Source organism: Schistocerca serialis, unplaced genomic scaffold (genome assembly GCF_023864345.2).
Source record: "Schistocerca serialis cubense isolate TAMUIC-IGC-003099 unplaced genomic scaffold, iqSchSeri2.2 HiC_scaffold_843, whole genome shotgun sequence".
NCBI lineage: Eukaryota > Metazoa > Arthropoda > Insecta > Orthoptera > Acrididae > Schistocerca > Schistocerca serialis.
The window spans coordinates 468,338-484,939 of NW_026048456.1; the positions used below are offsets into that span (position 1 = coordinate 468,338).

General features: G+C 39.7%; 1 protein-coding gene across 2 annotated transcripts in view; it reads left to right on the forward strand.

Annotated features, from left to right (window-relative positions):
• Window positions 1–7,188, forward strand: part of LOC126452252 (kelch-like protein 12) — a 76,474-nt gene extending 69,286 nt beyond the window's left edge. For both annotated transcript variants that reach the window (XM_050091044.1, XM_050091043.1), the window contains one exon: window positions 6,779–7,188. In XM_050091044.1, coding sequence (XP_049947001.1) covers window positions 6,779–6,814 — 36 coding nt within the window. In that variant the 3' untranslated portion in view covers window positions 6,815–7,188. The remainder of the gene's footprint in view (window positions 1–6,778) is intronic.
• Window positions 7,189–16,602: the final 9,414 nt, after the last annotated feature.

Here is a 16,602-nt window from a genome sequence, read left to right on the forward strand (position 1 = left end):
TATAAACCCAACCATATTACATACCTCCAACAAAAATTTTAAAAAATAAAGCTCCCTCTAGAACCATTTACACCCTTTATAAAATGCCACCGAATCAGAACAGTTACATGTCTTGAACAGTTAAAAAAGATTTGTCAGCAGACATTCTGTAGTTGGTTTCCTATTTATCCGAACATGGAGAATGGCATACAAAACTGGGACATTTGTCTCTTTACTATGTCATCTTTAAAATCGCTTGTGGAACAGACCAACACGGGTAAATTCACCTACTTTGCTACTTTGGAGAAATTTTGAAACTGATGCTACCAACATGTGCAGTAAGTGTAAAGATACACCTCTTTCCACAGATACTACTCTCATGTAAATATCTACAGTGGTCCACCTATCTTTTGATCACACCATAAATACAGATTAGGGTACAATATCCTGTTAATAACATTTACAACTCTACCTCCTCCTTTTATACATATATGTTCAGGTAACACACTCGTGCCCTAACCCTTATTCACACCAGTTTTTTAATAGTCTTTTGATGCTATATTTGTCTTATAGCTCTTTACATACTCACTACTGTAACTCTGAATGTCCTCATGTGTTAGAATGAATGTACTCCTATTAGATGGTACAACAATCAATATCTCAATGTTTGCCTGTTGTCTCTACACTTCATATTTAAGGGCATATCCTCCTTCATTTCCTCCATTCAAAAGTGGTGGATGTAACATCCAGCTCGATGTAGAAAAAGAAAGAACTCCTCTAGGCTCTGCAGTCTCTTTGCTGTTTAAAGTTTGTTAATTTTATTGTACTAGATGTTTCTTAAGACACATTTTTTAATCATATCTATATTGTGGAAGCCTTTTTCTTTACCATTCAGTGGGTCTACTAGGAAAGCAGCTTTCTGATGTGGAATCCCTATAATTTTGTATGGACCCTCATAACAATGGAAAAACTTGCTTGTTTTTTTTCTTTAATTCTGAACTGTGATGACTACCTTTACTAGCCTCATATCTTAGTTTAAAATTAGGGGCACTTGCTTTTAAATTATATTGTACTTGACATTGGGTTTGTCTACTTAATCTCGTTTTTATCTGTTCTTGTACCTTGCTAGTTGGTATTCTTCTGTTCGAGGCAAAGAAAAATTTTTAACAATGGTTCTCTTGTCAACTTTGTATTCATATTTTCTACCAGGTAAAGTCCAGTTGACATGTAACATAATTCATTAAGGATAACATGAAACTCCAAAATCCTCTATGCTCAAGTTGTGTATTTCTTGGAACACTCAGATCTTGCATAATTCTTTTAGAGGGATTGGATTTCAGATGATATTTTGAAATGAGTACATGTTTTACACCTTCCCATGCCAAAAACCCTTTAAAATTGCTTCTTATAAATTGAGTTCCATTATCGGTAAGTAAGAGATTGGTTTGCTTACATCCACAAAATAATCTCATAAGCAACTGGTTACTGTTGTTGTCTTCAGTCCAGAGACTGGTTTGTTGCAGCTCTCCATGCTACTCTATCCTGTGCAAGCTTCTTCATCTCCAAGTAACTTCTGCAAGCTACATCTTGCAGAATCTGCTTAGTGTATTCATCTCTTGGTCTCCCTCTACGATTTTTACCCTCCATGCTGCCCTCCAATACTAAATTGGTGATTCCTTGGTGCCTCAGAACATGTCCTACCAGCCAATCCCTTCTTCTAGTCAAGTTGTGGCACAAATTCCTCTTCTCTCCAATTTTGTTAAGTACCTCCTCATTAGTTACATTATCTACCTATCCAATCTTAAGCATTCTTCTGTAGCACCACATTTCGAAAGGTCAGAGGCTGGAAGGTCTCTTGGGGAATGGCAGCCCAGTCTTCATGGAGTGCTGCTCTGATGTTCTTTAGGATTCAGGTCAGGACTCTCTGTAGGCAGTCCATTACAGGGATGTTATTGTCCCGTAACCACTCTGCCACAGGCTGTGCATTATGATCAGGTGCTTGATCGTGTTGAAAGATACAATCCCCACCCCCGAATTGCTCTTCAACAGTGGGAAACAAGAAGGTGCTTAAAATATAAACGTAGACCTGTGCTGTGATAATGCCATGCAAAACAACAAGGGGTGCAAGCCCCCTCCATGAGAAATATGACCACACAATAACACCACTGCCTCCGAATTATACTGTTGTCACTATATACACTGGCAGATGATGTTCACCGGGCATTCACCCTGCTATCGGATCTCCACATTGTGTGCCATGATTCGTCGCTCCACCCAACATTTTTCCATTGTTCAATCATGTAATGTTTATGCTTCTTACACCAAGCGAGACGTTGTTTGGTATTTACCGGCGTGATGTGTGGCTTATAAGCAGCCACTCGACCATGAAATACAAGTTTTCTCACCTCCAGCCTAACTGCCATAGTACTTGCAGTGGATCCTGGTGCAGTTTAGAATTACTGTGTGATGGTCTAGATAGATGTCTGCCTGTTACACAATATGACCCTCTTCAGCTGTCAGTGGTCTCTGTCAGTCAACAGATGAGGTCGGCCTGTACGCTTTTGTGCTGTACGTGTCCCTTCACGTTTCCATTCACTATCACATTGAAAACAGTGGACCTAGGGATGTTTAGGAGTGTGAAAATCTTGTGTACAGACATAAGACGCAAGCAACACCCAATCACCTGACCATGTTCGAAGTCTGTGAGTTCTTCGGAGCACCCCATTCTGCTCTCTCACTATGTCTAATGACCACTGAGGTTGCTGATACTGACACATAGTGTACATTCAGAAAAGACTTCCTGACACTTACATCTATACTCAAGTGTTAACAAATTTCTCTTCTTCAGAAACGCTTTCCATGCCATTGCCAGTCTACATTTTATACCCTCTTTACTTCGACAGTCATCAGTAATTTTGCTCCCCAAGTAGAAAAACTCATCTACTACTATAAGTGTCTCATTTCCTAATCTAATTCCCTCAGCATCACCTGATTTAATTTGACTGCATTCCACTATCCTCATTTTGCTTTTGTTGATTTTCTTCTCGTATCCTCCTTTCAATACACTGTCCGTTTTGTTCAACTGCTCTTCCAGGTCCTCTGCTGTCTCTGACAGAATTACAACGTCATCTGCAAACCTCAAGGTTTTTATTTCTTCTCCATGGATTTATATTGGATAGTTTAATGGGATATAGCTTTATATGTTTAGGCCAGCAAGCTATCAAAACAAAAATATAAGAAAAATCACCTCTGCCCTTTGGCAGAGAACTGAAAAAAATCACATCATGAATATCTTATTTGTCCATTATTTTCTTTAACATTCTGATTAAGATCACAACCACATACCATCCTTTTTATTTCTCTGCTACCCAAATATGTTGAACACACTTTTGTAGACCAACATGTCCATATCCCTTGTGTATGAACCAAATCAGATCCTAGACTAGTAGTTTAGGTATACACAACTTCCAATGCTATGAGTATTTATGTTGTCTTCAAAATAACATATCCCCATTGAAAAACATTTTATTCTAATCCCTGCCCTTCTTAAAATATCCATCTTCAGGTCATTTTGTATTTTCTTAGCTGATATCCTTACTTGATTGTTCATGTAACTTATAGCTAACAATTTACTCTAAATATAATCCCAGGGCCTCCCGCATTCATCCCCAAAGGTAGTCATGAGAGCATATTGGCCACTAAAGTTTACGAACCCTTCACATAATTTAACTTAATTTTAAATGATTGTAAATAAAAGTACCCATCACATTAATTTACTGTGTAATAGTCTTACTCTCCATTAAAATAATAAAGCTTGATGATATGTATATATTTCAGTCTATGATTCCCAGCTAAGGGTTTTGGAAACCACGAACTATGGATAATAATACTGTTTCTGTAGCTGCACAATTTAATTTGTGTTTATTGAGACATTGACTGGTGCAAGATATTGTATTGCATTCTCCCTTATTGGTAGCCCATTCCCCCTGAAAATTCACATCCATGTCCACATTCTGATACATATGAGCCAATTTAAAGGTTTGATGCATCAGAGGATGGGTCAGAATTTTGGCTTGCAATAAAGCTTGCTTAGGAGTATATAGAGGGTCTATACAAGGGCAATGTACTTGAGGACAATATTATGGAAATGGAACAGAATGTAGATGAAGATGAAATAGGAGATGTGATCTGCGTGAAGAGTTTGACAGAGCACTGAAACACCTAAGTTGAAACAAGGTCCCGGGAGTAGACAACATTCCAATGGAACTACTGACAGCCTTGGGAGAGCCAGTCCTGACAAAACCCTACCATCTGGTGAGCAAAATGTATGAGACAGGTGAAATACCCTCAGACTTCAAGAAGAATATAATAATTCCAAGCCCAAAGAAAGCAGGTGTTGATAGATGTGAAAATTACCAAACTATCAGTTTAATAAGTCACGGCTGCAAAACACTAACGTGAATTCTTTACAGATGAATGGAAAAACTGGTAGAAGCCTACCCCGGGGAAGATCGGTTTGGATTCCATAGAAATGCTGGAACACGTGAGGCAATACTGACCCTTCGACTTATCTTAGAAAATGGATTAAGGATAGGCAAACCTACATTTCTAGCATTTGTAGACTTAGAGAAAGCTTTTGACAATGTTGACTGGACTACTCTCTTTCAAATTCTGAAGGTGGCAGGGGTAAAATACAGGGAGCGAAAGGCTATTTACAATTTGTAGAGAAGCCAGATGGCAGTTATAAGAGTTGAGGGACATGAAAGGGAAGCAGTGGTTGGGAAGGGAGTGAGACAGGGTTATAGCCCCTCCCTGATGTTATTCAATCTGTATATTGAGCAAGCAGTGAAGAAAACAAAAGAAAAATTCGTAGTAGGTATTAAAATCCATGGAGAAGAAATAAAAACTTTGAGGTTCGCTGATGACATTGTAATTCTGTCGGAGACAGCAAAGGACCTGGAAGAGCAGCTGAACGGAATGGACAGTGTCTTGAAAGGAGGATATAAGATGAACATCAACAAAAGCAAAACGAGAATAATTGAATGTAGTCGAATTAAATCGGGAGATGCTGAGGGTATTAGATTAGGAAATGAGACGCTTAAAGTAGTAAATGAGTTTTGCTATTTGGGGAGCAAAATAACTGATGATGGTCAAAGTAGAGAGGATATAAAATGTAGACTGACAATGGCAAGGAAAGTGTTTCAGAAGAAGAGAAATTTGTTAACATTGAGTATAGATTTAAGTGTCAGGAAATCTTTTCTGAAAGTATTTGTATTGAGTGTAGCCATGTATGGAAGTGAAACATGGTCAATAAATAGTTTGGACAAGAAGAGAATATAGGCTTTCGAAATGTGGTGCTACAGAAGAATGCTGAAGATTAGATGGGTAGATCACATAACTAATGAGGAGGTATTGAATAGAATTGGAGAGAGAGAAATTTGTGGTACAATTTGACTAGAAGAAGGGATCGGTTGGTAGGGCATATTCTGAGGCATCAAGGGATCACCAATTTAGTATTGGAGGGCAGCGTGGAGGGTAAAAATCGTAGAGGGAGACCAAGAGATGAATACACTAAGCAGATTCAGAAGGATGTAGGTTGCAGTCGGTACTGGGAGATGAAGAAGGATAGAGTAGCTAACAATTTTGTTTAATGCTTCCATTGCCCCATCATCCCAGATCCATTGAGATTGCTTCAAGTGTCATTGGTTGTTCATAGATTGATCTTTTGTAAATTGGTTATAGAAGCCAGCTAATCCTATAAATGAATTCAACTGTTTTATATTTCGAGGAACTGGACAACCTTTTATTGCCTGAATTTGTTCTGGCTCAGGTTGTGCGTCTTTTAATCCTACAAAACTTTTAATTCCTTTCTTCTAAAAATGCGAGTTACTTATTGTTAGCCCACTCTCCTGCAACCTTTTTAAAGTTTAATAGGCAGAGTGCAGTGTTCTTTCTGTGTTTTAGAAACTGAGAGTATATTGTGATTCTTGAGTTTCTCCCGGCGTATTTGATAATCAAAATATCCATGGGTGTACTCCCGGTCTACAGTGTCCAACGGGCACAATATTTCGGCGATCATACATGTCGCCATCATCAGACTGGCAGTACATTCGTGGATATTTTGATGAGAGTATATTGTCCACTTGAATGATTATTAAATAAGTCATTGCCCAAAGCTTTATCTGAGCCCCATTTGAAAACTTCTACAGATATATTTAAACCAAAGGGAAGTAATCTGTACTGGTAAGACTTCCCATCCAACAGGAATGTCGTGCAGGCTCTAGAACCCTTGTGGAGGGGCACCTGCCTTGTATCTAGCTGTAAAATCCACTGAACTAAAAAACTTCGCTTATTCAAACTTGGACAGTAATTCTTATGCACTGACGAGCCTATCCCTTTCCATCTCGGATTGTTTATTCAAAGTCATAGTGTTTAAAACCAAATGAGTGTCTCCATTCTGTTTTCTAACTACTAATAAGGGGCCATTATATGCATTTAGGCTACATTCTGTAATACAGTTTTCTGTATTTCTTCTTGTACTGCTATGTGTAGACTTACAAGAATAACATACTGTTTGGGAAAAAAAGAAAAAAAATCAAGAGGCCTTATTTTCTATTAGCCAGTCAAAGCAATAATCAGTTAAAAAGTATTGTTAAGGAAAGCAAAATTGGGACAGCCTAATTGTTTGACATTGTAGACAGCAACTTCAGGGCAATGAATGAGCAAGCTTAAGAACATTAGTCATGTTGACACAGAAATATCACATCACTTGATGACTGTGCATTATTATTGTTTGCAGGTGAAGAAGTATAATCCGGTTAAAGATGGATCCTGACAGGTGTTGAAGAGGAAGACTAGTATAAGACTGAAGAGTGAATGAAGGTCCTTGGGTCTTGTATCTCAAGTGCCTGTACTCTGCTGCCTAAGTACAGGTGTAAAATTGACAGTGATGACTTGAAATGCTTTCAATACAGTATTGCTGAATTTATTTCATTGTATTCTGTATACAATCTACTAACGTTTTTCATCATATTGATTGAATATTAGTTACCAAAGTGAAATCGAGTATGTATCCACAGTAGAATAAATGAATCTGTAATGGTAAGAATGAAAAAGTGCATGCGCACATCGCTCTATTTATTCTTTCTATATTTGTTATGTGTTCTTGTCTGTTGTGGAAGATTGTATTAATAAATGCAAAAACTACAATTTGTTGTTTGCATTGTGCAAGCAATGAGATTGTTACATACTTTTTTATGTAAACATTTGTACCGTGTAGTATACATAATTGAAGTTACTTTTCACATGGCTCTCTCTCTCTCTCTCTCTCTCTCTCTCTCTCTCTCTCTCAGGAAATAAATTGTTGGAGCCAAAATCTGAAATCTGTACTGGAAAATTTGCCTATCATTTACAAATTAAAAATTGGAGAGATGGCAGTGGTGAGGTCCTGGAAGGTTGTAATGCTGAATGAGTCAAGCGAAATATTTAGATCTATTTACCTCAATCATTTTTTATGGAGATAAATATTATGCACAATTTTTAACATCAAAGATTTCCACTTTTGTATATATCAAATGCCCCTCAGGGGACTTTTTCCTATGTTTGTTTCTTAAAATTGTACAGAGAAATTACGAGATTGGATTTTGATATTATCTGCGAGTTAACAAAAGGCTTACTGCACGTGCTCTCCACAAAGACTTGGTGTGGGGGCTAATGGAAACAGCAGGAGCACCGGGACAGTGTAGAACTCTGCACTGATTTTCCCTTGTTTCTGGTTGCTACAAACCTTAGCTTAGCACACACAACTTTGTACACTGGCCTCCTTGTTACCATTTGGACTTTCGTTTCATATTTTGTGGTTGTTTGTGTACCTTTTTTGAGTCATTCAAAAATAAGTAATGACAAATTCCCCATACTTATGCTGCTGTCCCTCCCACCTTGCCTGTTCTGTGCCTCAACTATCCATCCCGAACTGAGATCACTACTCACTGCAGTCATGCCTCAGTGCACAAAGAAGACAGAGGCTCGCTCTGTGTGTGTATGTGTGTGTGTGTGTGTGTGTGTGTGTGTGTGTGTGTGTGTGTGTGTGTGTGTGTGTGGTTTTTTTTTTTAATCTGAAGGAAAACTTAGCCTACTTTTAAATATGCCTGTCTGCTGTTCAATGACTGATGACCTCAGATGTTAAGTCCCATAGTGCTCAGTCCTGTTCAATCTCTCATCTGTCTGGTGAGTAGCCATCTATCCTAATCCATATTGCTTTGCTTTAAATGTGTTGCCTAAAATTCTCTTCCACAGCAGTCGTTACGTTTTGGCAGAACCCTTCATTCTTCTGAAGCACAGTAGTATAAACAATGCACAATTGATAGTATGGTGTTGCCTGTAAGCTTTTTGTTATGTTTCATTCTAGCACTAAGAGCCTAAACAAGGCAAAGTGAAATGGAAGAGTATTCAGCAATGGCTGCTACACACCTGCTGCACAGTATTGTTTAATTGCTGTGGCTGGATACACATGATTGATCTGCTATAGCGTCAGTTATTCACCAGAATAATTTTAACAGATAACGGGAATTTACTTCATATCACAGACAAGGGTAAGAGTTCAGGTCAGAGGCAGTGCCATTGGTCCAGAATAAATGTAGACACTCTTTCATAGTTAATATCTTTGGAGCAAAATGACACTGTTGCAATTTTGCACAGTAGCATAGTCCAATGTTTTCTCAACAGATCTTGGCGCGCATTTTCCAGTGGGTGACAATGCAGCAATGAATTAAGTAAAAGTGTTGTTTGAGCAACACAAGGCCATATTGGAGTGATACTGGAGGTATGAAAACATTATGGAGGTACTACGGCAGTGATGTAATTTGTATGGAACTAACCCACCAACATGTACAACAATTAATCATATTTGGGATGAATTTGAAGCTGGCCATACTGTTCAGGAGGTGCATAAGGAGAGGTCTGGCCAACTGAAAACCTTAATAAGTTCAGCTTCCAATGCTGCCGTGTTGCAACATTTTATTAGGTCACTTCAAAAATCTGTGAAGCAGGGTACACATGAAAGCATGGTAAGCTGATCAAGGGTATGACAAATTCTAAAGGCTGCAAATTGGGAAGTTTACATTCAAAGATTGCTGCATGCTATGAATGAATATGACCCGGATCGAAGGATGGAGTACTGGGAGTTGTTTGAAGACATTCTTCACAAGGATGTATGGTGTGCAGGGATGGTTATCACTCTGACGATATGCAATTCAAACTAAACGGTACTGTAAACTGCCACACCTGCATATACTGGGCTCCTGAAAATCCTCACATTCACATGGACAAACATGTAAATCTACCGGGTGTCAATGTGTTTAGTGGTCTGTCATATGCTGCAAACATAGATTTTACCTGCCATTTGTTTAAAAGAAAAGATTTTACTTACAAGATGATGGCACTTATCACTACCACAGAGACGTCAGAGCTTACTTGGATGGATGGACAGGTCGAGGAGGAGCTGTTGGGTACCTACTACAGTCTCCAGACCTTACACCTCTTGACTTCTACCTATGGAGGACCTTGAAAAATAAAAGTTTATCAACAGAAGCCAGCTACACTGAACAAGCTATGAGAAACCACAAAGGCGCCATGTGCTGCTATCACACCAGCCACACTGACAGTTGTAGCTTGGTCAGCAGTTCAGCTGCATTGACATTGTTTAGCTGCTGATGGGAGGTCACTTTGAACACACAAAATAATCTTCTGCCCATGCAAGAATTGTATGGTATGTCACTTTGTTCCATCAATATTGACTATTTTGTGTACTCCTCTCTCTATTTTGCCAAGGCAATAAAAATAATGATAATCAGCCAAAATCACTACTTGAACTGTTCAGTAACAATAGCAGATTTTTCCCGTGGAATAACTAACAGCTGAACTTTTTCATATGACATCACATCTATTGGCTTCCCCAACTCACATCTCTCATCTTCTGACCTAGCGTTGACCTCGTGCAGATCAGTCTTTTACCTTAAACTTCATTTACATAAATTAGAAGGAACCATAGAAGCTGTGGCAGTGGAAAGTTGAGCCAAACTTTCATGCTCCAGGGTTTTTAACAAAAACAGTGAAAGATAATCTCTCTTTTGTACAAACATTTTACTGTTTCTCAAAATATTTGTGTCAAATTTATGCACATTTGCATGTGTTCAAGACAATTCTGGAAACTTTTTCCTCTTCAATGTTAGTATCTCAAAAACATAGTTTTGGTAGGGTTTGACAGGTTCTTGATGTGACGAAAATCACTCAAGGGAACAGAAAAGTTATTCGGCGATAGACACATATATTCATTGTTTTCTTTGTCACATAATCAATTGTTCAATGTGTTTAGACAACTTGCATTGTAAAAATAATGAACAATATGATTTTTGGTTACCTTTTCCTGACTTCAATGATGACTTGGGGCAAACAGATTGCTTTGGTTCTCAAAAGCACATGGCTGGAGTACCCAAGAAACAAGCCACTGTCTTCTTGGAAGTGCTTTGGGAATGAAGCACTTTTGATGGTTTTGCTTCTTCTTGTAGCATTCAAAACAGAGTTACCGCTCAATTTCCAGCTTGTATCTTCCTCCATTGAAATTTTTTTTTTTTTTTTTTTTTTTTTTTTTTTTTTTTTTTTTTTTTTTTTTTTTTTTTTTTTTTTTTTAGTATCTCCATAGACCAGGGGTGCTCAACCCATCGATAGTGGTCATCTGGTCGATTGACAAGGCTTTGAGTCGATCTTTCAAAACCTATGTCCAAAATCTGTTTAAATGAACTGTTTTCGTGACATACCAGTTTGTTGACAATGAGTGATTCGCTTGGTATTTGTAGGTGGTAAATCTGACAACACATTCACCTAATAGTCCCACTCATACAAACTAAGGAGTCCACATGCCAAGTTATAGTTCTCACTCAGTGTTTGTGAAATGTGAATGTAGCTAAACACAGGAAAACATGCCACTTCTGTGGTGGGTGGAAAGAACAGTTTTATATACACTGCATAAAGACAGGTATATGTGTTTGATATGTAATACCTGAAAAGGGAAATGGTGAATGTCAATTTTGAACAGTTCACAAAGACTTCGAATTGGAAGCAGCTGCTGGTAGTTAGCTGAGAAGGTAGACACTTTCTAACCTTAAAAGTAAATTACAATTGCAGCAGTATTTTTGTAAAGCCTGTATAAAAAGTCTCTCATCAAACATAGGATCATTTCATGTATCAGAAGTACTGATGAAAATGTGCAAAACAATTTGACAATGGCACAGTTGTTAAGGAGTGCTTTCTGGCAGCTAGCGAGTCTGTTTTCCACATTGAAAAACAATTTGGAGATAGTATTGGCAGACAGAGACTTGTCTGCCAAGACCTACTGTGACAATAAAAGTAGAATTAATGGCAGAAAATATAAAAAGTCAACTGATAACAGGTTTGCCGTCATGCTTGTGTTTCAGGTTGTAGTTAGACGAATCAGTAGATAGTTGATTCACCTGAAGTTTGATTTTTGTAAGGTTGATTTTTCGGATTTCAGTGTAAAAGACCTGCTTACAGTTTGACCTCCAAAGATGCTACATGAGGAGGGAATGTTTACAATGCATTCAAATCCTTCATTTATGAATATGATTTGTCTATTCAGAAACTTGCATCTGTTACTACTGATGACAAACACAAAGGATGTCACATTGTGTGTGAACGGCGTATCTTTATCGCCTTTAACTTTCATTGTAACATGCATAAGCAGATGCTTTGTAGACTTATTCTGTAATACATGTTATGAATAGTGTTACAAAAATTGTGAATTCAAAATTCTTGCAATCACTACAGAGAAGAAAGTTTAGAGTGCTATTAGAAGAGCTGGATACCCTGTCTGGAGACCTGCAGTTGCACACCGCAGTTCAATGGCTTTATAGAGGTATGGTTCTAAACAGATTTAGAGGACTTCACCAGCAATAAAATCTCTCGTGTCTGAAAGAGAGGAAGATTACCCACAACTGCATGATTTGTGCTGATTGTTGGATATGGCATTTGTACCTGAACTAGTAGTTAAACTTAATGAGCTAAACAAATAGCTTCAAAGGAAAAATGAAAGCTTCATAATTCTTGCTGTTATAACCCAGGAACACCGCAACTTTATTTCATGAATAAGCATAAACACATGAGAGGCAAAGTACATACAACAGGCAACATAGAAGAGACCAGGGGAGCCTTGTGTCTGACATAGGTAGCCATTAGTTCTAACAGGGGCCACAGCCAGCAGGCTGCGCATGCAATTGCTGTCATACTAGCAGACCTAGTGGCCAAATTAAGCATGAACTATGAAGCAAAGCGCGCGCGCGCGCACACACACTTAGTAGTTACTCATCTTCCTTTGCAAAGAAGTGAGCATTGTGCTCAAATAAATTTCTTCCGCCATTCACATTGGTTGCTGAGTCACGCGACGTGCTGCCACCGGCATGTAGGGTCAGAAGTGGCGTGAGAGTGGACAGATGTGGTGCTGCCCCCTCCCTCGTGTCCCAGGCTGCAATGGAGGAGGCAGTGGTGGAGGTGTTGGCTGTGACAGCGAGGGAGGCAGTGTTCTTCTGCCTTGGCCCCCGACAGCTGAAGGGGGCAACCATAGCAACCATAGCAGAGGAGACAATTGTGAAAGCGGCAGCACAAAAGGCGAGGGCGCTGGTCATGATGTAGGGAGACTGCCAGATGGACAGAGGATGCCAGGGCAGCAGAAATGTCCACGCAAGGTTAAAGTGTTGTGACGCCATCCCCTCAGCAATGCGAATGACACAGAGGCATCAACAATGGTGACTCTCGATGACCGCAGGCACCCATTTCAGTCTTCCAGTCTGGTGTCAGAAGTGTGAGCCCACAAAAGTGTTGCGACACCAGTGTAGGCGGATGTTGTGGCATTGGTTGAAGCAGAAGTAGCAGAGTACGGGGCTAATGGCTACGCAACAACCCTGCTGGATTCTTTACCTCCAACAGGAGTAAACCTGTAAGAACCGAGGAACCGGCCAAGAGCCACTTCCGGTGACACACGCGAAACACATTTTTTCATCTGAGTCTTAAATGTTTGTACTAGTCATTCTGCTTCCCCAGTTAATTGGGGGTGGGAAGGAGGAGCTGTGACATGTTGAACACCACTTTTAGACAGAAAATGCACTGCATACAGGAACCTAGAATACACATCAATCGCAGGGAGCCAGGTCATATTTAAAAAAAGTCCCGTAAAATCTACGTGAACTATTTCCCAAGCTGACGGGGAGCTGGCCATGGCTACAAGGATGCACGCTGTGGGCACGCTGGAACTACTCTCACTATTTCCCCAACAATGCCTGGGAAAAAAAGTGTCTTTGTGGAGCAGTTGTGCCACAGCAGCAGCGTCCGGTACGAATTTGTGGTAATACGCAATTTTGCCTAAAAATGCCTACAGTTCCTTGATGGATATGAGGGTGTGGCAATGCTGCCATAGATTCAATATGCTGGTGTAATGACAGCGCACAACACTTAAAGCCCAAATAAATAATAGATGGTTGAAAAAACTGTGTCTTGTCCAAATTGCACTTTAACCTTGCAGACTGATAAAACAGAAAACAGAGCATGGAGTTTCTGCAAATATTTTTCTTTAGAGGCACCAGAAAGAACTATGTCCTCCAAATAGTTGGTGCAGCCCGGAACTGATGCAATAAGTTGTTCTAAAAAGCTGAAATGCCTGTTGGACTGCTGCATCTTCTCCATTCCCTTGTGAACTGACTGAAGGCTGGGAGGGGTGAGAGGAACAATTTATGAAACTTTTGATCAGGATTCTATCGGACTACCTGCAGCCTGTGAAACTTCAAATGACTGAGCTATGTTTAATACTTCTGTAACCATAGGATTTTCATACTTGTAGAGCTTCCCTGTCAGGAGTAACTCGTATGATTGCATCTCAAACCATTTGGTCTACTTGGCGTTCCTTATGAACATTTGTGACAAAATTATGACAAAGACAAAGTCCATGCAGTACTGCTGCCCCTGCCCTGTATGACTGTTTTGGCAGCTTTTGGCAATGGTAAAACTCCACACGAGCAGCAATAATGGAATAATTTTACTGAGATAGGTAGAAAGTAACTTGCACATCTGACCAAAAGAAAGACTTGAAGGTTCTTGTAAGGGGCGAGCTGACAACTGATAGACATGAGGTGAGATCCATGACAAAAAGAGCCTCACACAAGTTTACCACTGTTACCCCAAATTCCTGGAAATGATGTTGCATGCATTTTTCACAGCCATCCCAGTCTTCTACTGCATCATCATACGCAGGGAATGGCGGCAAGTATGTCGTCTGTGAGGCTGCATGTGGTCATTAAAAGGGAAATAGTAACAGTCAGTGCCTGCTGTTGCTTAAGAAAAGATTTAAGCACTGCCTCCATGGAAATTAAACTCAAAGAACCGATGACTGAAGTGGAGCACATGAAGTCGAATACTGTACTCATTGCCAAAGTGTTCTACCCCAAGAACATTGTAACTTTTACATTGTTGTTGTGGTCTTCAGTCCTGAGACTGGTTTGATGCAGCTCTCCATGCTACTCTATCCTGTGCAAGCTTCTTCATCTTGCAGTACCTACTGCAACCTACATCCTTCTGAATCTGCTTAGTCTATTCATCTCTTGGTCTCCCTCTATGATTTTTACCCTCCTCGTTGCCCTCCAATACTAAATTGGTGATCACTTGATGCCACAGAACATGTCCTACCAACTGATCCCTTCTTCTAGTCAAGTTGTGCCACGAACTCCTCCCCAATCCTATTCAGTACCTCCTTATTAGTTATGTGATCTATCCATCTAATCTTCAGCACCCTATTTCGAAAGCTTCTATTCTCCTCTTGTCCAAACTATTTATCGCCCATGTTTCACTTCCATACATGGCTACACTCCATACAAATACTTTCGGAAACCACTTCCTGACACTTAAATCTATACTCGATGTTAACAAATTTCTCTTCTTCAGAAACGCTTTCCTTGCCATTGCCAGTCTACATTTTATATCCTCTCTACTTTGACCATCAGTTATTTTGCTCCCCTAATAACAAAACTCATTTACTACTTTAAGCGTCTCATTTCCTAATCTAATACCCTCAGCATCTCCCGACTTAATTCGACTACATTCCATTATCCACGTTTTGCTTTTGTTGATGTTCATCTTATATCCTCCTTTCAAGACACTGTCCATTCCGCTCAGCTGCTCTTCCAGGTCCTTTGCTGTCTCTGACAGAATTACTATGTCATCGGCGAACCTCAGGTTTTTATTTCTTCTCCATGGATTTTAATACCTACTATGAATTTTTCTTTTGTTTCCTTCACTGCTTGTTCAATATACAGATTGAATAACATCAGGGAGGGGCTATAACCCTGTCTCACTCCCTTCCCAATCACTGCTTCCCTTTCACGCCCCTCCACTCTTATAACTGCCATCTGGCTTCTGTACAAATTGTAAATAGCCTTTCGCTCCCTGTATTTTACCCCTGCCACCTTCAGAATTTGAAAGAGAGTATTCCAATCAACATTGTCAAAAGCTTTCTCTACGTCTACAAATGCTAGAAATGTAGGTTTGCTTTTACTTAATCTATTTTCTAAGATAAGTCGTAGGGTCAGTATTGCCTCATGTGTTCCAACATTTCTGTGGAATCCAAACTGATCATCCCCGAATTAAACTGATAGTTCGGTAATTTTCACATCTGTCAACACCTGCTTTCTTTGGGATTGGAATTATTAAAAAATGGCTCTGAGCACTATGGGACTTAACATCGGAGGTCATCAGTCCCCTAGAACTTAGAACTACTTAAACCTAACTAACCTAAGGACATCACACACATCCATGCCCGAGGCAGGATTCGAACCTGCGACCGTAGCGGTCGCGCGGTTCCAAACTGAAGCGCTTAGAACCGCTCGGCCACTCCGCCCGGCTTGGAATTATTATATTCTTCTTGAAGTCTGAGGGTATTTCGCTTGTCTCGTACATTTTGCTCACCAGATGGTAGAGTTGTGTCAGGACTGGCTCTCCCAAGGCTGTCAGTAGTTCTAATGGAACATTGTCTACTCCCAGGGCCTTGTTTCGACTTAGATCTTTCAGTGCTCTGTCAAACTCTTCATCTAAATCCTCTTCCATTTCCATAATATTGTCCTCATGTACATCGCCCTTGTATAGACCTTCTATATACTTCTTCCACCTTTCTGCTTTCCCTTCTTTGCTTAGAACTGGGTTTCCATCTGAGCTCTTGATATTCATACAAGTCGTTCTCTTATCTCCAAAGGTCTCTTTAATTTTCCTGTAGGCAGTATCTATCTTACCCCTAGTGAGATAAGCCTCTACATTCTTACATTTGTCCTCTAGCCATCCCTGCTTAGCCATTTTGCACTTCCTGTCAATCTCATTTTTGAGACGTTTGTATTCCTTTTTGCCTGCTTCATTTACTGCATTTTTATATTTTCTTCTTTCATCAATTAAATTCAATATTTCTCCTGCCACCCAAGGATTTCTACTTGCCCTCATCTTTTTACCTACTTGATCCTCTGCTGCCTTCACTTCTTTGTCCCTCAAAGCTACCCATTGTTCTTCTACTGTCTTTCTTTC